Source organism: Centrocercus urophasianus, unplaced genomic scaffold, assembly GCF_019232065.1.
Source record: "Centrocercus urophasianus isolate 14NV4802_14NV808 unplaced genomic scaffold, USGS_Curo_1.0 seq_17, whole genome shotgun sequence".
Taxonomy (NCBI): Eukaryota; Metazoa; Chordata; class Aves; order Galliformes; family Phasianidae; genus Centrocercus; species Centrocercus urophasianus.
Window position 1 is genome coordinate 15216619 of NW_024884722.1, and position 27651 is coordinate 15244269.

The following is a 27651-nucleotide window of genomic DNA, read 5'->3' on the forward strand; positions in this document are numbered from 1 at the left end:
TCTGCAAATTGGTTTATTTATTTATTTTTAACAATTGTTGTCTTTTTTTTCACTAGGTCAAGAAAAGTTTTAAAAATGTGGCAATTTATGGACCAGTCTGACATTGAAACCATGCGGAGTCTGAAAGATGCTATGGCACAACATGAGTCCTCATCCGAGTACAGGAAAGTGGTCAACCGGGCACTCAATATTCCAGGCTGTAAAGTAGTTCCTTTCTGTGGTGTATTTTTAAAAGAGCTTTGTGAAATTTTGGATGGAGCATCAAGCCTCATCAGACTCTGCCCACAGTATAATTCCCAGGATGAGACGTTAGAGGTAAATAGGATTGCTGTTCTAAGAGGCTGTGTTCTTAGCCATCCAGTGCATTATTTTATCATCTGTTGTTTTATGTGAAAGTTTCATCTAATTAGAGTTCTATAAACCAGACTGTTATCCATAGTTCAGTTACATGAACCTCAATTTAATTCCTACAGTAACTGTAGTAACATAGATTTTGCTGTTAATAAATAGTTCAGCATAGGAGTACTGAGCAGTTATTGTCTATACCGAAGCAAAAAAAACATTTACTTTGGTAAAGGAAGTATGTAAATACTTAAACATGCAGCTGTCTTCTCCTAAATTTTCTGATCTTCTGCATAGCTTGTTGGGAACTGAAAGGTTTTCAGTTCCTTAAAGGAAGAACTCAGAAGATCAGTGGACCAACCTTTTCCTTTCTGAAATAAAACAATTCCTTTTTTTCACTTTGTTTTGAAAATATGTCCCTGTTCCATGAAAACTGGGACTTTTAAAAAGTCTATAGGACTATTGAAATTTGTGCTACTTGGTTTATGCAGTGATTTAGTCTGTTTAGGTAAGCTAATGGCAAACATATGTACTAAATATTCTTAATTCTTCTAAGAATTTCTCCAACAAGATGTAAATGACACAGTGTTCCATTACTCCTGTTACAATATTAACCTATTAGATGTCTTTAGTTTGTTTCAGATTACAGTGGACAAGATAATTTCTTGCAACGGGTAGGCCAAGATGGCTTAAATAATCCAGAAAAAGAATCCACAGCAAACAGTATATTTCAAACTATTCGGAGCTGTAATCGCAGTTTGGAATCTGAGGAGGGGGAAGATAATCTCAGTGAAGAAAGCAATTCGAGAAAAAACTCGTTGAAGGACAGAAACCGTTACCAGTAGGTCTCATGTTTTGTTTTCTATCTTCATCTGTATATTTCACAGTTTTAGTTTTAGTTTTTTGTTTCCTTTTACCAAACCTCAATTACAGGATCAGAGGCAACTTTTAACCTCTTCTCTTTCATTTACTGTCTTCCAATTCAAAACTTATTCCTCCTGGAATTATGCTAAGTATTTGATATTCAAATGCATGAGATCTCTCTGTATAGTTATATTTTCACTCATGATGTAATTACTTCCTCTCATGATAAGGGTAAATCCTTTTCATCTTACACACAGAGCTTTAAAAATCCACGGTTATGATTACAATTTTGATCTGTGGTGCCCGGAATAGCACCAGGACATATCTGTTATCAGAGCTCAGAACATTATATTCTGCACACCAGGGCAGCGTTGTGCCCTTTTCAAAATAGAGGTTATTTATTATTGTTCATAAGACCACTTCTTTTAAGGACATGTTCACTTGAGGCTTTTAAATTATGTCCAGAAGACATTTGTAATCATTTTGCATTGTGAATTTTCAGTTTGATTTAGTCCTGCTATTTTGCCTAGATGTTTTCTTGATTGTGCTCCAAGAGCACAGTGTTCAAAAACTTCCCAATTTTGACTGAACACCCAGTATAGTCTTTACTTTTCAGCAGCAAAAAATATACTAAATGGGAAGTTTAAGACATGACTTGATCTTGAGCGTTGCTTTAGTGAAATTGTAGCCCACATAGATCCTGATGTGTCAGCTTCAAATGAGGTAACTGTTAGAGAAGCAAGAAACAGAACTGTGCTGTTCAGAGTCCAACTCAACTGCAATGAACAGGGCCATCTACAGTTCCATCAGGTGCTCAGAGCCCCATCCAACCTGACCTTGGATGTCTCCACTGCCTCTCTGTGCAGTCTGTGCCAGTGCCTGACCATGCTTACTGTAGAAAACTTCTTCCTTATATCCAATATAAATCTCCTCTCTTTTTGTTGAAACCATTATTCCTTATCCCATCATATAAATGACGCAACCCGGATTACATAAAAAACATACTTATGTCCCCACTTGAGTTATTATATTGATAATGTCTATCAGAGATATCAGTATGTTCTGAAGTATCCAACTTATTTCAGCTATTACACACAGAATCTAATAAGTGACTGCCTGAGAAGGAGCTACCTTCTTCCTGTTTAAATGCATTTATTTCATTAACATGCAATTGTAAATCTCATTTCAAATAAATAATAATTATTTCCTGCAAGAATGGTTTCTAATGGAATTATTCACATCTGGCTTTACTTCCTTCTGGGCAGTGGCGCAGTAGATTATGCCAGGAAAGGCAGTCCCACTTCTCTGTACATTTGTTATCTCTTATTTCACTTTAAACATTTTCCTCCAGGAATTATTTTTCTTAATTAATACAGTTTGAATTCAACTTGCAGGTCTCCATTTGAAGAAAGAATGAGCTAATGAAATCAACCTTTCACTTGAATACACAAAGCAGAATTTAAATGTAGAAGAACAATATGGGGAAAAATGAGGTTTTTTTTTGTTACGTCTTTATGAAATCAGTTTTTTAAATTAGTTATTTATGCTTTATGTCTAAATGGAACTGCTAAGTTCTATTCTAATTAAAGTAGAAATTAAATGCAAAGAAGTTGAGTCCAACACTGAAATGAACAAAACAGCAAAGAAGTAAATAAAATTGTTTCCTGATTCAGGTGTCTGATCATTGCTGTCTGTACTTCTGGTGCTGTAAAATGCTAATTTTAACATTCTAATGACTTGTAGAAAAGTACACGTGGAAGTGTTAATTTACCTCAGTTCCTCATTATCCAGCTATGTTTTGCTGGCCATTGAGAGCTGGCTGGGACACAGGAAAGAACTGCTGCAGAAAGGCAGAAGGGCTGTGTGCTGTTGTCCCTGTTGTATGGAGGCTGTAATATTTGATTCATTTTTAATGCTGTAAACAGCTAAAAGCCTTTCTTTTGAGACCTAAGCCATATCTGTTATGCAGTATTATGTAATTAAAATTTTGTAATTAGTTTGCATTTTGTTGATTTGAATTAATATTGTGAAACACAAGCCCGATATATCCCAGAGCTGGATATGTTGGTTTGATTTGCAGAAAATGAAGGGCATCTTATAAAATCAGTGGGCACTGAGTGAAGCTGTTATTTTCCCAAATAGACCGAGTGTCGCTCTAGTCAGCAATGTGTCCAATCACCCTAAGGTGCTGACCATGCCAAGTAAATGCCACAATTAAAATTCTGTCCGTCGTCTTTGACAGTTCTCAAAGAAATAGCAGCTGGTAGGAAAAATATAAATGTGGAAATCCAATCTTTATAGAAATGTTAATCAAACGACCTATTCTCTAAACTTTGTCTTAATGTTGTTGAACTGATCTCCTCTACCCTTCAAGCTTTCTTAATTACAGTAAATACCTTCAGAATGAATAAAACTGAAAAACCTCACTTTTTTTTTTTTTTTTCCCTTTCCCTTACAATTTCCTCCTTTAAAACTGCAATCTGTTTTAACATTTCCTGTATCCTTTCTTGTCATTTTCTTGCATCTTAGTGCAGTACGTGTAAAGAAAGCTTCTGGTTCAAACCAAGTTCTGTAAGTTTGTTCCCAATAGTTAATGGCTATATTGCTTTTGCCAGCTAATGCCAGAGGCTGTTTCTGGATATGCCTTGTGCATGTGCTTGGCTTACCTGGTTGCTGTTTGTACGTTTTAATCTACAGCATGGCTGTGCTGTCACACATGAAATAAGGCATGAACAAAGCTCTGCTATTTCTGTCTCCTCTATACTAGACTCCTCCAGCCTTGCATATCTACTCTCAGAATACATTTTCTGGGGTCTTTCTAGAGACTTGTTTGGTTATTTTGAAGGCACGAGGAAGATAAATATTTTAGTGGTTGTTTTAATTTAAAAAGCTGAACCATGAGTAATCCAGCTAAATAATGTATGCAGTGTGGCAATTTTAACATCAGTTTATAGCAGCTCAGATATATGGCATGACCTTTATTTTACAGCAGATTTCTTAAGAAACTTCAGTTGCAATTAAGGCTGATGAAATTATTCTGCCATCGTTTGTCTATCTCTTCACTATCACCATTAGAATTGATGTCTGGAATAAGGGAAAAATTAAATGAATTACTACTCCAGGAAGAGGAAATTTTGAGGAAGACCTGAAGGTTCCATGTGGGGTTTAACTCAGTGAGATGGGTGCCTGACTTGCAAGAAGTCTTAGTGTGAACTGTGTTCTGCACTGAGCTGGCAGGAAGTAGTCGATAACATTCTTGCTGCATTTTTATGAGAAATTGATGTATTTTAAGCCCTATTTTACAAGTGTTAACCAGAAACAAGTCTGTACACAAAAAGAATAGCAGAAGAAGGTTTGAAAGTCCTGTCTTCAGTCCCCTAGATATTGTTACCAGCTTCCTCATACAATAATTGGTATTTCCATTGTGCTATGGGCTTAGAAACTGGAATCACTTAACTTCAAGATACAAAGTGAAGTTGTTTATAAGGTCCCTTCCAGCCCAAGCCATTCTACAATTGATTCTATGATAATGAATATAATCCTTGGAAAATTCAAAGAGAACATAATTATATTGCTATCAGAGTTTTAATTAATTGTAGTAACATCTATAAATTCCAAATTGCCATAACTTAAATTGTAATACTGCAAAAACTACTGTAAGTTCCTGTATTGTTAATTTAAACTGCAGCAGAAAAAAAAAAGTAGTATCATAAGGCAGCACATAAATCATGTGTTTCACTAGGTAGAAAATGGGTGTATTAAACATAACTAAACTAAATTCCTCATCTTTGTTCGCATACAGATTTATAATTGGAGATCTTTCAGATTCTGAAAGTGATATATTTGAGCAGTTGAAGGACTGGGACACAAGTTCAGCAGAAGAGCAACAAAAGGCTTTCTGCCATGGCATAGAACTCATTCCCTGGTACGTATTGTCCATCAGAGCTGATGTCCACCAGTTCATGCTGCAAGGTGCAACTGTCATCCATTATGACCAGGAGACACATCTTTCAGCACGTTGCTTTCTTCAGCTTCAGCCTGACAATAGTACTTTGACTTGGACGAAACCCACAACAGTTTGCCCAGCAAATGCAAAAGCAAAACTGAGTGTCCTGGGTAATGCTGCTGAGCTGGGCAAATACCAGTTCCTTGGCAATACCGGACTAAATGGACTGGTGGAAGGTTTTCTGGATTTGTTTTCAGCCAAGGCTGTGTATATGGGACATTCTGGCATTGATATGCACACTGTGTGTGTTCAAAATAAACTTTGTAATATGTCCCTTGAAGAAAATGGTATAACACTACTTTACGGACTTCAGACTACTGATAATAAGTTGCTGCACTTTGTTGCTCCAAAATATACTGCCAGAATGCTCTATGATGGACTGCTGGAATTGACTAAAGCTGTAAGAAAAATGAGGAGATTTCCTGATCAGAGATTACAGTGGCTACGGAAACAGTATGTCAGCCTCTACCAGGTAAAAGATGCTGTGATTTTCTATGATGAAAGTTCAATGTCATCAATGTATTGTTGAGTGATTCGTTTCTATTATAAGTAAACTGAAGTTAAATGTGAACACCAGACCTCCAACTTAGTAACATGGTTTGAGTGAAAATGATCTGGTTCTCCACATAATGTCTCATCAAGTGGTGCATATTTTAGATACGTTTTAAGTTTAACCTTTTTTATTGTTAAGTTCTTCATATATTTGGAGTTTGGGAATAAATGTTTTCTTAAAGAGAAAGCAATGACTGTACATGAAAATGGTTCCCCAAAAATGAGTGCTGAGATTTAGGGCCAAAAATATGAGATGGTGAAGAAAATAGCCCTATTGCATTCATGCAGTAATTAAAAATCGTGTGTTCTTGATATTTTGCTTTTCATTGGTTCCCTAGAGATATATTTATTATAACTTAAGAAAATGTGTCTGTTCTTTGGTCGTTATTCTCCTGATTTTGTTAATGCTGAGAATTTTTGTAGGAGGATGGAAGGTTTGAAGGCCCAACCTTGGCTCAGGCTGTCGAACTGTTTGGAGGCAGACGATGGAGCACAAGGAACACAAGCACAGGAACTCTGACCAAAAGCACTGAGAAACCTAGTGTGCAGAGAAACAACACTCTGGGAATAAATGCAGCTAAGAAGAAGAAGAAAGTACTCATGAGGGTATTCATGTATTTTGTTACTTATCTGGCTGACTTGTTTCCTTCCTACATTTTCTGTGTAGCTAGCTGTACTCTGAACCAGGAGAAAGTTAGTTGAGAACTTTAAAACAGCTTATTGCTGGTTTGGTATGTTTTGGCTTGTTGTTTTCCATTAATTTGGTGGGTTTTTTTCCTGATGTTTAAATTTCATTTCTAAGGACACGTGAGCGCTAGCAGACAAGGACGTAATGTCATTAAGAACTTTAGGTGCTACTTCAATTTAGGGATAAAATATTCTTAAGAACGAAAGTAACCATCAGGGTGATGTCTGGAGGCTGTAGTCAGTTTCTTTGCTCCTTTTTGTTTTCATGTTGCTAAAAATATCACCACAAATCTTCTGCTTCACATTAACATGGGGTAAGATAATCTTACATGGCTGACAGAAACAATGCCCTTTCTTTTTCTTCGGGCAAGGATTTCAGCAATAGCTAGGAAAGGGAGAACTCAGGGACTAGCAGCTCAATGCTGACTACATCGTTACTGGGCAGGTGGGGGAGATCCAGATGACAAGATCCATCCTCTCTAAATCTCCTGTGTCACAGTGGAATAGTGTAAAACCAGCTTCACCAATATAGAGAGGTGCAATCTTTGTCATCCTCTGTGTGATGTCAAACTGAAGTAATTTCTGATGTTCCCCCAGTCATTGTGTATCCATCATGTTAAAGCTGTCCCTTTTCTACTTGGAAAGTTTCACAGACAGCACAGTTGCTGGCCATACAAAAGTTATTTCATAAGGAATAGCTGATTTATCTCATGATTTTGTTACAGATTGCACTGATAAAGAATGAAAAAGCAGTGGTTTTGGAATGTTTATTACAATGCTCACTTCATTTCTAGGGTGAAAGTGGAGAGGCTACTGATGATGAAATGGCAACTCGGAAGGCAAAAAGCTGCAAGGAATATCGAAACAGAAGTGGTTCAGATCCTCAAGATATTGATGAACAAGAAGAATCAGGTAGATACATTGCTTCAGTATTTAAGAGTCTCTCAGGGTTTTGCAAAAAAGTCATGATACGGATGTGCTTTACAGTGTTGAATATGTATATGTTCATGGTAGGAAATTTTTTTTTATAGATGAAACTCCAAATGCTGTCAAGTTTTAAAACTAGTTTCTTTTTTGATTCCTGCTTCTTCTTTCCTTATGTTCGATAGCACTGCCTTTCTAGTCAGACTAAAGCGTGTATGAACCTTGCTCAGAATGTATCTTTTTGACTGTCTTGGAACAAATCTACAATCCCTGTAGTGTTTTACTGAGCGTTAATGAATTATGGTATTGGGCTCTTGGATGAAACCATTTTTATTGGGACAGAGGCTGTAATAGTACTGCAAACTTTTGTTTCCTTTGTAGATCAAAATATTATTATTAATGCTTCTCCATCTAACACCCTGTCATCAAGAAGAGCTCACTCTTTGACAGCATCTGGACCTCCTCATTTAGGAGCTTCCACGTCCTCACCAGCCAGACCAGTGTCCTCTCCTGTAATGTCTTCAAGCAAGAGTCAGTCGAGGTAAGGATGAAATCAGTGCTTTGATTTAAAAAGAAAAAAAATACTATTGTTTAGTTATGATCATTTTTCTTGCCAAGCTGATGAAGTCTGACAAAATCAGTGCCAGAAAGGCAATTAGTCTTTTGATAGACATCTGAATGATAGACAACACTGTAGCACAACATAAGGCATTTAAGCTGAAATACCATTAATCTTTGGGCAGCAATGCAGACAGTCTGCGAGCCAGGACGCTTCAGTTAGTAAGTCAGTTAAAGAAGAAAATTGGAATGCATTCCAAAACTCAGCAAGTTTAATTCTTTCTCCAGATTGTCTCCAAAACATGGTTACAGATATCTTCTGTATAAAGAAACCCAGCAAGTCATTTCTACCTGAGGGAGTATTAACTTTGCTGATGTTCTGGGTGAGGACTGCAGTAGTTTCTCAGACCATTGGAGGAACAGTTTTGAAATCTTCATTCCTTACAGCCCTCTGTCTTCTCCTTTAACATTCATCATTTTTCTATTGCTTACACAGCGCGAAAGGTCATTCTGTGGTGTGCAATGACATAGTTCAGTAACATATTTATTCTATAAATAATAATAATGATAGTAGTAATAGTAGTAATAATATAACAAGGATAATGTACTAGAGTTGTGGATGGTACTTGGTGATATACAAGAATACAGTGAGAACAGAGACTTTCCAGTATCTTTTAACATAATGATGTATTATGGATGCAGGTATGAATTTTGGGATTTCCAGGAAAGCAGTGGTAAACACTGGAAGAGATTACTGCTGCTGGCAGAATATTATTTTGTGGAGATATGCCTTGTGTAACGGTTTGTTTTGTTTATTTCATAGGATTCTTTTACATTTCAATGGTTAGGTTTAGGGATGGAAGTGAGTAGTAGAGCCTCCTGTGGGCGTCTGTCTGGTTGTTGCTCCATGTAATATTACTTTCTGAGACTTCCCTGTGTTCTTCACTTCTTGTTCTTCACTGTCAAACACAACTATGAGATGAACATTCCAGGCTTGGATTTATTTCTGTGGGACATTTATAGGACTTTTGGTTGTTGTTGTTTTTCTATTTGTTTGTTTTTCAAGGATTGGAGCAATTCTCTTTTATATTAAACTGAAGAAATACTGCATTACTACCTCTGATGAATGCTCCTCTGTTTTGCAAATCTGCTTTATGCTCTTCATACCAAAAGAGTTGTTGTTCTGTAAATGCGATTAAAAGGCTCAGCTGAAAGCTCACATTCCCAGGGAAAGGACAGCTAATGTTGCTTTAAATCCTCTCAGTTCTGGGTTTCTGCATAACTTAGCACTCTAGGCCTCCCTGAGCTATGACGACTTTTCCCTGGCACTTGTTTGGAGACTCCATAGTATCTCCTGGTAGAGCTCTCCCCAGTGTGATAGGACCTTCCACACTAGAACTTGTAGGAAGTGATTCTGAAGAGGGTTCTGCCAGGCTCCACAGAAGCCTTTGTAGTACAGAAGTCTTAGCTGATAACAGATGATTAAATGTAGAGTACAGAGCTACAAAGGGAAGAGTGTGGAAGATTTCCTATTCTTGCGCTCTTTTTCTGTCTGTATGGTATGTACATTAAAAATAGCCTTCCCTAACCATCACTTAGGTCCGTGCCTCTGCTACATGTGAAGCTCTGAATAAAATCAAATAGAAAAAAAAAGACTATTGATTGCAATTTAGTATGAGAAAGAGCTGGCTATTTTTGTACATTTTAAATAATTGTACCTGCAGGTAGAGAATTAAGAACTATATTTTTACAGGTGTAGTTCACAGTCTTGATATTTCTTACCTCCTTACTAACAGCTTACATTGAAAATAAATCCTCACAGATTCCAGATGTGCAGATAATTTGCACACACAGGGAGCCTGCAGCTGTCTTCTGTCATTCATTTGAAGTGGATGTACACGCAGCAAATTCTAAAGCTCTTTGAAAGTGTAGTGCTGCCCCTAAGGTGGAAACAAGGGAAAGGGAGCAAAAACCACTGGGAATCTTATAGCAGAATATGAAAAATAAGAAATAAAGACTTATTTGTGAAGGGAAGGTAAAATTTGCTCTCCTTAGCTGTATACAGGTATAAACTAGACTACTCCTAATTACACAGTTTTGATAATTGGTGGTAGTGGGCTTGTCTTGTTTGGTTGGCTTTTTTTTTTTTTTTTTCCCTTAAATTATCTTATGTGGAATTACTGTGGAAGATAATCTCTAGAGATACATTCTGGAGAAATGGTGAGCTTTCTTATATGCTGCTGATTTTCCCTTCAGTATTCTGCCTTTCCAGTCTGCAGGAGTCAAGAGTCTTTCCTCATCATGGTTTATTTTTCTTGTCTGATAAAAATGTTAGGAATTATTTCAGCCCCAAAGTTATATGCAGTATGTCAGTACTTGCCATAGTGATGTCAAACAAATTGAACATTATCAACCAAAGTAGATGGTATTTTTTTAATACTTAAAATCACATGGTGTTTTCAATTGCATGCATCCATCCCAGGCCAGGAGTGAACTGAGGAATCTAATGTGTAGTGTATTTATGTGAAGTCTGCTTGTAGCACTAATTTCCAGGGACTGCAAAATGTCTTTAGGGACACTGGACAACAAGCTGGTCCTGTTTTTCCATCACAGCTGTTGGAACTGTTTGTACCGAATCTGATGTCAGGATTCCTAGATTAATGGATTTGTAGATTTGTACATTATGGAGCAATAAAAGCTGACATGTGGTCACCTAGTCTTGTATTTTTAAACAAATACTGCAATTTCTGGAGCTCTGCTGCAAACTAGACAGTTCTGACTGTGTCAGTGCCTCCTTTTGCAGGATGCTGGTAGATCCCAATTGTGCAGGTGTGGTCACTGAGGTTTAGACACAGGAGACAGCTCCGAAACTCAGCCATTTGGCTGATACCCTTACAAATTAGTACTTGAAATTCACTAAGGATTTGACTATACTGCTGAAGGAGTAGTTCAAACTGGGGAAAAGCTACAGTTACTAGTGTGAGTCTTGTAATAGCCCAAAGACTTTATGATACAGCTTTTGGAAATTCGTTGTTCTGGTTCAAAAACTTATTGTTCACTTGCACAACTTAGTTTAACAACTGCAGGTATAAGGAAACTGGCTGGGTATCACTGAAGTCAACTAAAATAATGAACAGCAAACAGCCAGTTTGTTTCTGTGATTATTTTCCCCCTTTGTGCTCAAGAAATATCAGTTTGCTTTCCTTCCTTCAGTCCAAGAAGCTGAAAGGATGAAATAATTAAAAGGAAATGGCCTCCAGGGGCTACTGCTCAAGCCTAAAAGAAGAGGGCTGTAGCTTGACCTGTCTTTGAAGTATCTGAGGATCATCTCAACTGTTTTTGGAAAGTATGAGAGAAGCCCACGAGGCTGGGAAAGGAGGAGGCTTGTGTACCAGGGGAAGGGCTATACTTCTTTAGATCTCGACCTTTAATTTTAATTCTAGACAGGAGGAAACCCCAGGTGTGTGAGGAAAATATTGTTTTTATTGTGTATCCACTCGTAATATTAGTGTTTTATTTTGATTGCTATAAGGAATTCTATGTCCTTCTTATCTTTTCCTTAGCAAATCTTCAGTGCACCTCATAAGCAGCAGGACATGTTTTTTAAAGCTTGTGGTACGAGAATGCTGACACTGTTTTCTTCAAACAAAAAAATGAGAATGCATTCATTTTTGCCATTTCCAGCAGACCCTTTTTTCACTTGGAAGTGTTTTAAATATACTTTAATCATTCTGGTAAAGTTTGCAGTTGTTTTGTGAGAAACAAATAGCCATTATAAAACAAAAAAGTATAATTGTCATTATTAATCTTATAACATTCAGCTTTATTTGCTGTTAATGCAGTAATTTGTTTCATATGTGTAATATGTTTCAGTATGTGTAATATAACCAAATTACAGCAGTCTCTTTTTGATTTAGCACGTGGAGCAGCAGTAGCTGGCACGGCCGTGTTAAAGGAGGAATGAAGGGATTCCAGAACTTCATGGTTTCTGACAGTAACATGACTTTTGTGGAATTTGTGGAGCTCTTCAAATCTTTCAGGTAAAACATATTGGTATTCTGTATTGATCTCTTTCATCCAAGTTTATGAAATAGCTAAAATTAGACTTCTCATGTCTTTTACAGTGTCCGTAGCCGCAAAGACCTTAAAGATCTTTTCGATGTCTATGCTGTGCCTTGCAATCGATCCGGTCTAGAGCCTACTCCACTTTATACTAATTTGAAGATTGATGAAAACAGCATTGGATTCCAACCCGATTTAGGTTTGTTGAAGAAAACACAACTGGTAGACTACTGAACAGCTTCAGTTAATGGCCTTAAGATAACATCTCTCAGTCAGTCTCATAAAGAGTGATCGATTATAAGTTAAGCACAGGATAGCTGCTGTACCTCCAGTAACAGCTGTTTAGCCAGAAGTAAGGCAGGTTCTTTGTTCAGAAAGTAAGAAAAGTACTCCTGTTTTAAGTTAACCAGATAGATTTGTAACTAACTGGCATAGCAGAGGCAAAAAGCTTTTTGCTAAGAGGCTGGGCCCGACACAGGAAGTATCTGGTTGCAGGAGCTCTGGAATCTGCCATAGGGGTAATACAGTGAGCAAACATAGGAATCAGAAAGAAAAAGGCTGTGCCCTGTGTTTCATCTGTTTTTGTTGTTGTTGTTTTGGTTTGGTTTGGTTTTTTTTTGTTTTTATCTATCTGATTTCCTAGTACATCTGTTTCATTTGGGACAAGGGGAAAGGAAACCTTTGTCCCTCTTTACATTCCCCAATTGCCATAATCTAAGTTTGGAGTTTTGTTCACGTTTAAAGAAAGCAGTATTTCTGCCAAGCAGCCTGTGGGGAGGGTACAGCACCACTACCACGCAAAGATATAAAGTCTGTGGGCAAGCTGTGGGATTGCACGGAGCAAAAGACAGGCTTCAAGGCTGTACATGGTCATGAGAGGGTGCAGGAGGGGCCTGGGTGACAGTGGGAGAGACTGTTGGATCCATGTTAGATATTCCAGGATTTTGTGTATAATAATTAATTGCTTACAATAGTTCTCTCCCACTGCTTTACATACACAGTTAACACTTATTCTCCTATGAGTGGATAGAAACAAGATGGTTCTGTTTATGTTTACAATGTTATGGGTAAAATGTTCTATGAGATATTCAAGTATCTTTGCAATGAAATATGTTAAATTCTATTCTATATGATGTATCCAATACACATAATGATGTATTTGATATTTATTTTGTTTATTGTTTGTTTGTTTATTTTTAATAGATTTGTTGACTAGGAATGTTTCAGACCTTGGTTTGTTCATTAAGAGTAGGCAGCAGTTGTCAGATAACCAGAGGCAAATATCTGATGCTATTGCTGCTGCCAGCATTGTAACTAATGGTACTGGAGTGGAAAGCACGTCACTGGGGGTATTTGGTGTGGGCATCCAGCAGCTGAACGACTTCCTTGTGAACTGCCAAGGAGAGCACTGCACCTATGATGAAATCCTCAGCATTATCCAGGTCTGTAACACAAACATGTTGCAATCCCTTTTACTAGGAATCTTGTTACTTCTGTTTTCCCTGTAAATGTTCCCAACAGTATTGTTTAAAGACATGGGGTATTTTACTTTGTTGTTCTTGTTTCCATTTGACAGCTCTGAAGTTTAATATTATCTTTATTGAAGGCTATAAAGTTACGCCGGTATCCATGTATGCACGCCCATAAAAAGAAAAGAAATGATGCAAATAAACAGGAGTGGGGTTTTTTTTGCTGTGTACACTTTACCTGGGAAGGGGCATAACACTTGAGAAAAGTGTTCTTGGTTGTGCATTCTTTTCTTCTTGTCTGAGACCACCTTTGTAAATACTAACTTGGAACTTAAAAAAAAAAACAAACATTGTTTCCACATGTTTTTGTTTTACTGTTAAAAAGAAGGCAAAACAAAACAGGAATCCACCCTCTCAGAGCAGAAGAAAATATAGACATCTTACTCACTTCTATACAGTGGCTAAAGTGATCATTATGTAGAGAACAGGAAAATTACATTAAAATATTTGGATTTCCTCCACGTGTGTAATTAATACAATCCGAAACCAAGCACCCACTTAGGAGTTCAATAAGGTTAGAAGTTGAGTATTTGAACTATTAATATATAACAGATTTGCAAAGCCCAAAAGACAGAAGTTCTAAGGAAACATTCAGGTAGAACAGCAGAAGCGTCCAATTTGACATGGTGTTGTGTTTGAACACAGTAGGAAGAGGATACATTATTATAGATGCTTTCTAATTTCAGCTAAAGTACTGACTGCTTTGAATGGGAGATTGGATCAGGTGACCTTCCAATATCCCTTCCAACCTGAATGATTCTATTATTCTGAAATTAAAAGCTTAATTTGCTTGTTTACTGATTTTTAAAGCAAGCATGAGTATTCCAGACACGTAACTCCTTTAGAAACAAAAATGCTGGGTTTAGATATAGTTAATTAAGTGTGCAAACTACACTGTGAAAATACAAAAAAGCAGTATTTCTAAAAATCACTGTTATATGTGTCTTAAATTTCTTCCTTCCTGTAGAAGTTTGAACCCAGTGTCAATATGTGCCAGCAGGGGCTACTATCTTTCGAAGGATTTGCAAGGTAATTGTTTATTTATATATATGACACCAGTGTATTAATGTGTGCATGACGTTCACAAAATACTCAGCACAGCTTGTAACTTCCTGACATCTTCTCACTTTGAGGTTTTTGATGGATAAAGACAACTTTGCCTCCAAAAATGATGAGTCACAAGAGAATGCTGAGGACTTGCAGTTTCCACTGTCATATTACTATATTGAATCTTCCCACAATACCTACCTTACTGGCCATCAGCTTAAAGGGGAATCCTCAGTGGAGCTCTATAGCCAGGTAAATGGGGTTAGATCATTGCGTAGTTTTCAGTATTAACGTGTTTGTTTAACTGTCAAGTGCAGGAACATGACCTTTTTGCTTTGTAACTCCAAATGTTCTAAGACCCTGCTTGTAAAATGTTGGAAAACATGATGTGTGGGAAAGCTGCCCATAAGCACAGTTGTGTTCAAATGCCTTTTCTAAGGCAAAAAAAAAAAAAAAAAAGGGCTTAGTTTGAGATTCATAGCATCTAGACACCAGTCGGTCTGACCCAACCTACTAAAATTAGACTTTCCCACAGGAAAGACTGATCTAATATTTTAGTTCATTCAGATGTCAGAAACACTATTCAAATATTGTACATTGCACTGCAAAGACTAATTTCAAATGGAACTATAACATCTGAAGACATTGCTTCTAGGAATATTCTAGAGCTACTTACACTTTCTGCCTGATGAACAGGAAAAAAGTAATTTCTTCCTAGGGTGTTTAATTCTGTGTGTGTTTGTGTGCATACCAATTTATTGGTGTGTCTGTGTATTTATCAAATACTAGAGAAGGCACTGCATTTCCTGCAAATAGTGCTTTTGTTACTCTAGATATTAGTGACTTACTATTGAAAGGGCTCATCTGGTGTCCCATGTGCCACTTTACTTGTGGATTTAGATAGAGGGCTGTAGCTGTATCAGGAAAACCTGAATAATGATGTCGAAAAATACGATTGCAAAGGAGGTTCCCATAATTTCACTGCACAGAGTGGTGTGAGTATTTTGTTGGGAATATATTGGCAGTGAGATAGAGCTCAGCTGGCTCTAAATTAAGCATGATACAGGAAAGCCTCTGCCTGTCCCCAGACAGTTATCCCAGAGGACGGGGCAGCCTGTCCTGGCTCAGCATGCCTGGCTCTCACATGAGTGGTGATACCAGCCACACACACAGCTGCCCAAAACATTCTTAATAGCAGAAGTAATTTTTCTGAATTGGAGAAGTTGTTCTTCTTCTTTGTTCATGAGTGTATTTGCTGGAAATGATTTTGATTTAGAGATCTTCATTTTCAGTAAAATATTTAATAGTAATAGAGATAACTTTTCAGTGATAGGCAGTTCTAAATAAACAACAGTAATAAAAAGCACGGGACCAACAGTGCATAATTCAGCTTATCTTTCCCACCGTCCTGCTTCTTTGCTTTCTTTGGTAGTTTTCTAGAAAGCACAGCTTCTTCAAACAAAGAAGTAAACTAGTTATTATCACTAACCACGATGGTCAGGCACATTTGCATTCTGATTATCCTTCTGTAAGTTCTTCACTAGATATTATTTTCAGACCATCTTCTATTTAAAAACCTATCCAAAACAAAAACAAACAAACAAACAAAATATCCCAAAGCAAAAGCAGCAATGCTGTGCCCATAAGCTGTCACGTTAACAATCTGGAATATATTGCCATGTTACTTTCCAACTGCTTTTGCAGGTGGAAATGCAGGAATGTTTTTCTCCCTTGGGACACTGAGGTATACATTAAGAACCATTTTCTGCAAGCAGATTCCATGTGTTCTGTAAAGTACCATGTATTTCCAAGCTTTATAGTACTTCTCCTGAAAACATACATGCTTTCTTAATTTTCCCACTAGGGAATGCAGTTAGCTGGGGACTGCAGCTTCTGTGGCCTGCTGCTCATTCCAGCTCCTTTTCTGAACCACTGTGCTTTCATTTGCCTCTGCGGTGTCTTCTGCTTTGATAATATCAGGCTGTGCCTTCTATGTGCTCACTCTGTTCAATTGCATTGCAGGTTCTCTTACAAGGCTGTAGAAGTGTTGAATTAGACTGCTGGGATGGCGATGATGGGATGCCTATCATTTACCATGGGCACACTCTCACTACTAAGATCTCTTTTAAGGTATGCTAGTAATTATATCTAGAAACAAATAAATCTGTACTATTTCTCTGACAAGGCAAAAAAAAAAAAAAAAAAAAATAGCCTACTAGGAAAATGCAAGTCTGAATAGACTAAATCTTAATAGAATACGATGTACTACTTCAGATATGAACTCCCTAATTGTAAACATTATGCTTTTTGAGTTTGTATTTGTAGCAGATGTATGGTAATTTTTGAGTGGCTTTTTTTGATGTGTCAGTGTAAATCTAAGTAACTGTTATCAGTTCTTTTATAAAGAGATGCTAGGCTGATCTGTAGGGGCTTGTTATGGAAACAAAGTATGGATTCTTTCTTCTTAGGGAAAACAGATGCCTTTCAACTGAAATAAGCTAACTGAATGCTGCAAAGTAATCATGTTCTTTCAATGACCCTTCTTTCTCATAGGAGGTAGTTGAAGCCATTGATCGCAATGCATTTATCACCTCTGACATGCCAATTATCATATCCATAGAAAACCACTGTTCCTTACCTCAGCAGCGCAAGATGGCTGAAATTTTCAAGGTGGGCCATAAATTGCAGTAAATTAATCTAAGGACTTGTCTTGGGATTCTTCCATAATATACCTCGTTCTCAATATTTCAGAATGTATTTGGAGATAAGCTGGTGACCAAGTTTTTATTTGAGAGTGACTTTTCTGACGACCCCATGCTTCCTTCACCTGACCAACTGAAAAGAAAAATCCTGCTTAAAAATAAGAAGCTCAAAGCCCATCAAACACCAGTGGATATATTGAAACAGAAGGTATAGTCCTTCCTGAATAGCAAGCAGTGGGACTTAACTACAGCTAGAAGTAATTCATTTACGTTGTGTACTTTTATGTAAGATGCAATCAGTGAAGAAAACTATTACTAAAAGTACCTTCTAGTAATTTAATAAGTGGTTCTGTTGTGATAGGCTCACCAGCTGGCGCATATGCAAGCACAGGCTAGCAATGGTGCTAGCAACCCCACACCTGCCAATGAAGAGGAAGAAGATGAAGAGGATGAGTATGACTATGACTATGAATCTCTCTCTGATGGTAAGAATATCTATTTCTTTCTTACAGTGCTGCTGTTAGGGAACTGTAGCAATAAGACGTGTAAATATTATTCTGGTTCAGGAATGATAAAGAGAAGTTGATCTCACCTTGTTGGAGGAAGATATACTAAATGTCCTCATCGGCACTTTAGTGTGGTGTAGAGGGCACAAGTGTTAAATCCAGCCATTTGATGTTTTAACTGTGCAACATATTCTAAATTTTAGTCGTTATGGATCATTTTTATATTTATCATTAATTATGAAAAAAATGATTACCTTCACAGCTTACTCTATCTACATTCAACAATATTGTCTTTCCTAAGGAGCTGAGACACCTGAAAGCTCAAGGTTCATAACAGGCTAAATCCTTGCATCTGCCTGTCTTAATCTAAAATGGCATCTTAAGGAATCTTCATCTAAGATGCAGATTCTCCAAAACCCCATATTGTTTCTTTCTAATTCCAGATACCCCTGAAATATCTATTTTAGTTCAATTTTTTTTATTTCATATTCATTATTTTTTGTTATTTTGATAATTTGCCAAGAATATATTGATGTAGATCATAGTGCATTTGAAAGATGAGACAATAGCAATAGCTGGAAGTCATATCAAGCTCTAGTTAAGTGCTCCAGCTTTGTTAGATATCTCCAGAAATGGGTCACAAAGCTGATTAAGGTACAAAAATTTACACATGTACTTCAGTGTAGATAAATGCACGGTAATAAATACACGGGAAAAAAAGTAAAACTTGCTTATGTGACTCAAAGCTCTACACTCTCTGCAACCATTTGGGAGATGTTAAAAGTTGTTACAGGTTTTCTGAAATTCTCAGGTAGGTGTATGGTGACAGCCAAAAAAGCCTATAAAATAGTGTAGATCCAAAAAGATGATTATCAGGAACTGAAAACAAAGCATCTTTTTGCTATTTTATAAAACCTCTTTGTTCCACAGCTTGAGTTCTTATTCCTCAAGGAATAAGTTAGAGATTAGGGGAACCAACAAACTAAGTGGAATGGGCAGTGGCTCTGTGGGAATGTGAAAAAGCTGAAATTTTTCAGTTGGTGGAGAAGAGGGCTTAGGGCTGATTTAAAGAATATTTACTAAATGATTAATTGAAGGATAAAAGGAAGCACAGGACTGTCGCAAGGTTTAAGAGGCTCTCAATAGAACAAGTAAATCAGTCTAAAACAGGTAAAAGAAAGTATTCTTATGCAGCTGGTAGTAAACAGTGGGAATTTGCTGCCACAGGAAATTGTGGAGACAAACAATATCAGCAGATCTGAAAAAGGATTGAACAAACCATGGACAGGGTTTTAATCAAAAGTTGTAGCTAGAAACATGTGGCCCAACATTTAGCAGTTGTGGATGTTAGGATGGTTCAAGGGAAATGGACCATGCCTAGTGCTCTCTTTATACATAATACAGTATATTCTGCTGCCACTGCCAGAAACAGAATACTGTGCTAGATGGACTATTGGTCTGAAACAGCTGAGCACATTCTCCTGGCTGAATTGTAAAATCACTTAAGGATTTCACTTACTGAATCCTTAAGCCTAATGTGTACCTGCTTAAGTTCTAGGTGTCATGTTCAGGGAAGGTGTGAGGCTTAAGTACACACACTCTGCAACACAGGACCTTCTTCTGGTTGGTCTCTTATTTGTATTACTTCCTTCTGTGCTGAATTTTTTAAAAAGGTAAAATAAATAAATAAATGAATGAATAAATAAATGCTGGATCTGAGTGTTACTGCTTGCAGGGCAGCAGTATTGTTCATGCTAATAGAACATTTATGAATCATAGAATCATAGAATTGTTTGAGTTGGAAGGGACCCTTTAAAGGCCATCTGGTTCAACTCCTGTAGAATGAACAGGGACATCCACAGCTTGATCAGGTGCTCAGAGCCCTGTCCAGGCTGATCTTGAGTGTCCCCATGGATGGGACATCTACCACCTCTCTGGGCAATCTGTTCCTGTGCCTCACCACCCTTATTGCAGAGAACTTCTTCCTTATGTCCAATCTAAATCTCCCCTCTTTTATTTTGAAAGCACTTCCCCTTGTCCTATCACAACAGATCCTGATAAAGAGTCTGTCCTTTCTTACAGTCCCCCTTTAGACACTGAAAGACTACTATCGGGTCTCTGAGGAGCCTTATCTTCTCCAGAGGCTATGAGGCTAGTTCTGGTGCTGCCTTCAGTTGTGTTTTGCTAGAAAGTTGGTCTAGCTGGCTATCATCAGTATTCTCCTTGTATGGAGCAGGGTGGGGAAAGCATAGATAAAATTGCTGTGAAAAACTGAGATTGCTGTTAGCAAGTTTGTCAGGAAAATTTTGTTAGCTGACTGCAGTAAGTGATGGGTTAGCAGTGTTAGTTAAGAGAAGATTTGAGAAATCTGAAGGTAACGAGAGTTAGTCACAGCTCACAATACATGAATACTGAGACATGTTTACTGCCTTATTACGACTACTATTCTTTGGGATTTTTACGTATGCGGTTATTTTGGCAAAACTAATCTAGGTAACAGTCCATAAACCTTCTAGAAATTTTCGTTTTGATTTTCCTCACTGATACATTAGGTTTGTGTCAGGCTAATAGTTTTACAACTGACACTTAATTTTCATTTCTCTGGCTGTAAATCTTAATTTCCTTTACTCTTATTCCCCTTCTGACTCCGTTTCCCTGTAGCAGATGTCCTTAATGCTTCTCCTGCTCCTAACAGCCAGGAAGGTAAAGGCCGTTTGGTTGAGCATTTTAACTGCATGAAATCAGCACTGCATCACCAGCCTGTTAAAAACAACCATGTAAATATATGGTTTTTACCTCGTAGTAAAACTACAATCAGATTCTTTTATATGGCATTGTTAACTGTCAGGAAATGTTAGAGGACTGCATGTGCGACACTGGTTATGCAAAGAAAGAGTATGGTCAAAGCATCAGGGGTATCAGGAATAAATAAAACCATTCCTTTTGTGACAGTTTCAATATTTTGATCCAGAAAGACCAATTAGAAAGTGTAATATTCTCTGAGAAATACACAGCTTTGAAGAGGAATTTTATCGCTGTAAAAAATATTTGTGTACAGTGAATGCAAGGAGAGAAAAGGCTAAACTCTCTGTACAAAGATACATGTTTGGTGTGGCTAATTGTGTTTGGACATGAGCAATTCTTTCTTATTCAGGGGTATTCCTTGATGTCACATGGCAAGCTTGAAGAATTAATATAAATCCATGAAATGATTTTGTTTTGAGCATTTTCTAAGCACAAAAGGATGGGCTTTAAGGAAGTGCAATATATTAACCAAAGCTCAGCATTAAAATTTTCAAGTAGAAAGCTACTACTAAAATAAAAGAGAATGCTTTGACCAGTAAATGCATCATTCTGGCATCTGGTTATTCAGATAAAATTCACAGCATTATCCACAACCACTGTTAGTTCACATTAAATTTCCAGTTGAAATTTTTTTTGGCTCTATGTTTATTAAAATCCCATTGATTTTTAGATAACATTCTTGACGACCGACCTGAGAATAAATTATCAAGTGATAAGCTGCAGTTTGAATATAATGAAGAGACTGCCAAAAGAATAAAGAAGGCTGATTGTGCTACTTACAGTAATAAAGGAAAGGTAGTTCTGCTTTTTCCCTTTTCTTCTCAGCCACACTTTGATACATAACCAGCTTCAAAAGGATTTGCACTGCTTAGGTAACTGAGACATCAGATGGTAAATGTATTTAATGAAAACAGATAGAAAGCGTGGAAACACACCAGAGAAGATGTATGAATTAAATAGAATATTCTGTATGCTGGTCAAGTAAAGTCTTTAGAGGTTATTGGATGCGCAGGTTGGCTGAAAATTATAACTGTTGGTGCTGTCTGTGAAAGGTGTAATCACAGCTAAATCCGTAGGGTTACTGGAGTGCCCAATACCAATAGGCAATTTCATCTCAGTCTTCAACATCTTTGTTTATCGAAATAACTTAATTTATTGTTTTATGATGTCAAATAACTACATTTGTTTTCATTAAGTCATCAGACACCGAAAGCACTGCACTGCTGTGTAGTTTCTCCTGAACACAAGTGTTTTTGTAAAAATTTGTAGAACTGACTCTAACGGATGTCTTTGCACACTCTCCCTCTTTCAGTGACAGATATTGGCGCATAAGCCAGAGATCTGTTAGGCAAAGACAGCAACCCACATTGAAAGAATGAGATTAATTATTTTAAGGACATAAGCAAGATATGCTAGAGTACTTTCATATTCAGTAATTTTGTTATTTATGTTATTGGAATTGTCACTTAGGTTTACGACATGGAACTGGGAGAAGAATTCTATCTTCCACAAAACAAGAAGGAAAGCCGACAGATAGCCCCAGAGCTATCAGATCTTGTCATTTACTGTCAAGCTGTGAAGTTCCCAGGTACGTAGACTTCTGTTTTATTACCTTAAACTTTCTGTTTCTTTGAAATACTGTGTTGATGTTTTGAATTGGTCAGTACAAACATCTTCACATTTAAGAAGCTGAGGACCTTTTTCTTGATGATTTGTTAGTCTATTTAATCAAAGTTTTATACATAAATCCATCATGGGAAAGCATATTGCTTACAAAATTGAAATCTCCCGGTCTTCACAACTTAGGCAACTGCTTCTTTATTTCAGGAGGGGTGAAACAAAGCTTTGTCATAACAACTCTGAATTTCCATGTTAAAAAAACACAAAACTCGGAAGGAAAATATTTCTGAAACTTTCCAGGAAGACCTTGTCACATTTCTTAAAGTGATCCCATTTTACTGTGTTTCATTTTTACCTGCAGCCTCCATTTTCATTTCTTTCCTAAGTGCAGAGGAGGGGAGCCATTTGTGGGGATAATGATGAAAACTCAAAGGTTCTGAAATCACTTACTTTTTCCAGCATCTGGGCTGGTAATTTAGGAAGAAGAAAAACAAAATGGCCCTTTCATGGGGTGGGTGAGGATAGCTGAATGCACATTCACTCACACATTCCTTATGGAAAGGGTTAAGAAAATAAGGTTTTATTTGTATAGCAAGAGAAAAGAGAGGAACTGGAGAGTAGATCACTGATAGTTACTGGTTTGTTGAATCATAGATTCTATAAAACATGAAGTTTGGTATATTTTGGCTCATACTTTTTTGTACATAAATTCTTTTAAATCGAGATTTTATTGTTTACTGATATGTTTAATGTTTTGAATGAAATATCTACTTTTTAATGGAATGGTTCTATGTGGAAAAGTTAGCAATTCTGCCAAATCATGACCTTATACAAATAGAACTATAATCAGATTAGAGAAGCTAGCCAAACATAAAATAGTGTCAAATAGGCAAGATAAACATGCTGAAAAATGGAGAGGCATTCCATTATTATCTTTTACAAGTGCAAGAATTGTAGGTGTTACTTGTAACAATAATAACTCCTAAAAATTCAAATTTGATACTCATTACAGAAATCTCCAACCTTTCAAATAAAATATTTTCTTTTAAAGAATGATATTTAAGATTAAGCAGAGGTAATTTAAGTTGTTCCAAACATTCTGACACTCAAAGAAGTTATGGTGATCTGTGATATCTTTATAATGTTTTAGGTTTTTTCAGTTAGAAAAGAAATGCTTTCCCTATGAGATTTCCTCTTCTTGTTTTAAAGGCACGTGAATGGAATAATCAGGAAAAATAAGTTCCATTCACAGATGAACATATGAAGCTATATAAGTTAGTTTTCCAACAAACTCATGTATTTTTTCCTCCTTTGAGACAAATACTGCCTTCTCTGCAACACATGTAGACATCGTGACCACTGTACTGCTGATTGCTCATCTGGAGGTCACAGATGTGGTACATGTCACTGTTCTGCTGTTCTATCTCCATATTGTCCGTTAGTGACAGCAAGACTGGTAGATCCATGATTATGTAGTTCTGTTGACTAATTTTCTTCCCCAACTCAGAAAATGTGAGACTTTTGGAGATAGTAAGGGAATAGTCAGTGGCTGATAATAATGTGAATACTTCATTTCTCCTGCCACCATGTACTTCTATTCTGTGTTCACAATTGTGTCTCCGAAGGTCGCTCATTGATTGTGACCATAAAACAAGACAACAAGACAAGGACCATTCTCTTCATTTAGCCTTGCCTACTGAGTAACACAGACTTTCAGCCAGCTTCTTGATTGAAACAGAATTCATCTTGTAGAGAGAAAATACGTTTATTTTTCATTAAACCTCTGGTAAGGAGGTACCCACCACTGTTCTTGTTGTGCCAGTGGTATTTGACCCTTATGGTCCTTATTTAACTTCAGTTTCAGTCTGTTGGATATCACTGTAGCATCATCTACGAGAATGAAGGTTTGTTCTTTTAGGTCACCAAAGATAAAGGCAGTGAAGCATACTGAGCAGAATGCTACTATAACTCACTCACACTTGGCCTGTTGGCTTGGTGCTGAGGATCCTCATACAATGAGTAAGGGAAGTTAAGTGCATAAAAACAGGATCAGCACAACCAAGTGCATTGAGCAGGAAGGCACTTAAGCAAAACATCGTAAAATTCAGTTACCAGCTCCACTGTACCAGGCTGTCTACCAGTATGGTATAAGTAAGTTTAATAGAAATTAAGGTTAATGTGAAAAAAAAAAAAAAAAAAAAAAAAAATTAGTACCCAAAAGAAGTACTGTTAATTATTTTCAGGGTCTGCAAACCTGCCACTGATCAGAAAGAAGTACATGGTGAGGCAGTTAACAGTTGCAGTTTGACCTGTTATTCCAGCATGTTTAGAATAAGAAAGATGGGAGTTTGCTGCCTTCAGGATTCAAACTCTCAAAGTGGTAAAGCACTAAGCTAATGTCTAATGAGAGCCTGGCACTAAATTATCTAACCTAAAGGATATGGTGCAGTGGTTGAGAGGAGATATGAAAGATTTGTGCTGTCCTTCTGATAGAATGGTGGGCTGTAAGCTGGTCCTGCTTAGACCACAGAGTTGGACCAGATGACTTTCTGGTCCTTTCCAACCTCCATTATTCTGTGAATTTATGATTCTATGTATAGGTGATGCTGTATTTTGGAGCTCAGTTTAAATTGGAATGAAATATGGAGCTCGCCTCTGGGAGAAGGTCTATCACTTGCAAAGCATGCCCATGGGAAAGACTAAAAAGAAAACTCCTGGCTGCAGTCTACCCTGTGGCCGTCACATATGGTTCAGCTAACCTTGATGTTTTGCATTGCAGTCTCTGGTGATTTATGAGGTTAGTCTGTTTCCTCAGTGACTGTCTCCACAACAGGATTTTGAAACCTGGATCTTGCTTGCCAAATCCATTTGATCCATTGAAAACTCGGATTAAATCATTCTGGAAGCACATAGTGCATAACTCCTTGTTCTTTTTAGTCACTTCATATTCCTTGATCTCAGCTTCTACCATCTTCTATTGTTTATGTGTATGCTTTGGCCCAAAGAGACAGTAAGTCTCCAGCACTGAAAACATTTATGCACGTACTAAATTTTACTAACCCAAGGCAGTTACATTGAAACTATCAGCATAATTTTACAAACTACATGTAGACATGCTGTAAAGATTGAGACCTGAAAATTTACAGCTCTGGACTTGACTTCAGCAGAACCAAGACCAATGCATTCTCTTTGTGATTTATACTTGTAGATGAAACATTGGTATATAGCCAGTCTTTAGGCAGGTGTGAATTGATGGGAGAACATGAGGGTTGTTTTCTGAGTCACCATTAGGCAAATAATAGTGTACTTGTTTTGTTATATTTTATATCACAAGTACAGCATGGATCTCTAAGCATCCCTCAGCTCCTTGTTGTGTGTTTGTGTGTGTTTCAGAATGAGCATCATACATTTAGATTTAGATTTTAATTATGGTCTGCCATGAGCTCTCTCAAAGTCAGCAGAAAGAAAATGATCTCAAGGGGAGTGCAGTCTGTTTACTTCACTGGGATTTCAATTATGATTTTAATGATTATCTTGCTTGAATGCATATATTTGAATAATAGCTATAATAGAGCTTTCCAGCTCCACTTCTAGTACGTATTGGCCATAAAATGCCTAATGGATTTCACACACCTACCACATTTCTCGTCACAGAAATACAAATTCTAAACAGAAGATAACTCCAAAAACACTTTGAAGTTAAACTTCAAACAACAGCACTTAGGGCTTTTCCATTACATTGTATCTTTAAATAATATTGTGTATTTATTTAATTGTATAGGTACCATATCCTAGACAAATCCTATAATGTTCAATACTGTATGGCTTTTTTGCTTCTGTAGAAAGGATATATTTTTTGTTAATTTCCGTTAGGATGAATATATTGAAATCATTATTGCAGAATTTTTTAGTATTAATTAGGATTACTTTGTAATTTGGGACAGAGTCAGTACTTTCCTCAAGTCAAAAAGTAAAAAGAGGAAAAGTTGTATCCCTGAGATATGTCTGTACATCTGTATTGCTTCATATATGTTCTATAAACATTATGTATATAAACATATATACTATATGCTTATATAGTATGTAAAGGTACATATATATCTAAGGACGTTAAAATTAAATGATGGAGAAAAGCACACAGCTTGCCCTGTGTACTATATTACAGGAGTATTCGTGGCTCAAAAATTATGTGAAATATGATGGAAAATGTCATGCCCTCTTGGTCATGTTTTTTGGCTCATTTATGTTACATTTATGGGAACAGGCTTATCAACTCTAAACCCATCTGGCTCTAGCAGAGGAAAAGAAAGAAAAAGCAGGAAGTCCATTTTTGGCAACAATCCTGGTAGACTGAGCCCTGGGGAGTCAGCTACTCTTGCCAAAGCATCTGGAAAAGGTAAAGTTAGCATCTTTCAGCAGTCACGTGAAATGGCTGTACCAGACCAAGTTGTTAAAGATCAAATACTTAACAATGTGTGAGATACTGAACTTCGGAGTGGTTTTTTGTTATTGCAGCAGCTATGACAGTAACACTGTTACAAAAAGTGTTGAGTGCATAGTAGTCGAATGTGAGAACAGAAAAATAAAGACCCTAATTTATAAGCAATTCAAAATCAACACACTTTTTAAGTGAAATGCCTTAAAGTTTATACTCTAGAAGATACAAATTAATATATTTTTAAGTTCAAATAGAAGGCAGAACTATTATGCTGGATCCTGAAAAGGAGTTTTAGTGTCTGTAGTAAGACTTACTTCATTGTCAAAATACAGCCAAATCCTAATGTGTGATGGCACAAACTCCTGAGTTACACCTTGAAAATACTTTGACTCCACAGGAGCTTCAATTTGTGAAGTTGGGAATTGTACTCTTGCATGTGAGCAGATGTAAAGAAATACAAAGGAAAGTACAGAAAAAGCCCTGGAGCAGGGATGATTCCAGATCCCTGCCTTTCAGTACAGTGCTGTTGACAGAAAGTTGTACCCTTTCTTGCACTCATTTTCTGACTCTTGCTATTCTTCCAGCGCAAATGCCTGGCTGAGCAAACACAGATAGTTCCCTCCCAGAGGCTAGTGATCAAAAAATGAAGAACTCCAGTGTCCAATTCTTAAGTATTTTGCTGCATTTGTCCCATAACTCTTATGGCACTCTGTAGACTGCCTGTTCAGAGACTAAGCAGATAGCTTTCAATCTTGCCTCTCTTCCTAATGTAAAATGTATGAATGAGAAGAATGGCACAGTGTATCCCAGAAGGCCCTACAGCTGGGTGAGTATGTGAGAGTTTGTGATGCAAATCTATAGATACCAACACTACAGCCATGAGTTTGGACTTTAGTACCCTAAGTACTAAATCATAGTATCATTCCAGCACTTAAACGTTATGTTTCTTCTCATGAAGCATTCTTACTCTATAAGGAATTTGATGTTTATACTGAATGGTATAATTTTC

General features: G+C 37.0%; 1 protein-coding gene across 5 annotated transcripts in view; it reads left to right on the plus strand.

Annotated features, from left to right (window-relative positions):
- The window catches only part of PLCE1 (phospholipase C epsilon 1), a 126019-nt gene that overhangs the window by 85915 nt on the left and 12453 nt on the right, over window positions 1–27651 (plus strand). For 2 of the 5 annotated variants that reach the window (XM_042817883.1, XM_042817887.1), the window contains 20 exons: window positions 57–315; window positions 975–1183; window positions 3736–3777; window positions 5009–5684; window positions 6188–6370; window positions 7246–7363; window positions 7757–7916; window positions 11851–11973; window positions 12058–12194; window positions 13199–13437; window positions 14492–14553; window positions 14658–14823; window positions 16594–16701; window positions 17125–17241; window positions 17323–17481; window positions 17635–17758; window positions 20441–20482; window positions 21255–21379; window positions 22055–22172; window positions 26469–26600. In XM_042817883.1, the coding sequence (XP_042673817.1) occupies window positions 57–315; window positions 975–1183; window positions 3736–3777; window positions 5009–5684; window positions 6188–6370; window positions 7246–7363; window positions 7757–7916; window positions 11851–11973; window positions 12058–12194; window positions 13199–13437; window positions 14492–14553; window positions 14658–14823; window positions 16594–16701; window positions 17125–17241; window positions 17323–17481; window positions 17635–17758; window positions 20441–20482; window positions 21255–21379; window positions 22055–22172; window positions 26469–26600 (3299 nt within the window). The remainder of the gene's footprint in view (window positions 1–56; window positions 316–974; window positions 1184–3735; window positions 3778–5008; window positions 5685–6187; window positions 6371–7245; window positions 7364–7756; window positions 7917–11850; window positions 11974–12057; window positions 12195–13198; window positions 13438–14491; window positions 14554–14657; window positions 14824–16593; window positions 16702–17124; window positions 17242–17322; window positions 17482–17634; window positions 17759–20440; window positions 20483–21254; window positions 21380–22054; window positions 22173–26468; window positions 26601–27651) is intronic. The other 3 variants (XM_042817884.1, XM_042817885.1, XM_042817886.1) reach the window with 3 other exon arrangements.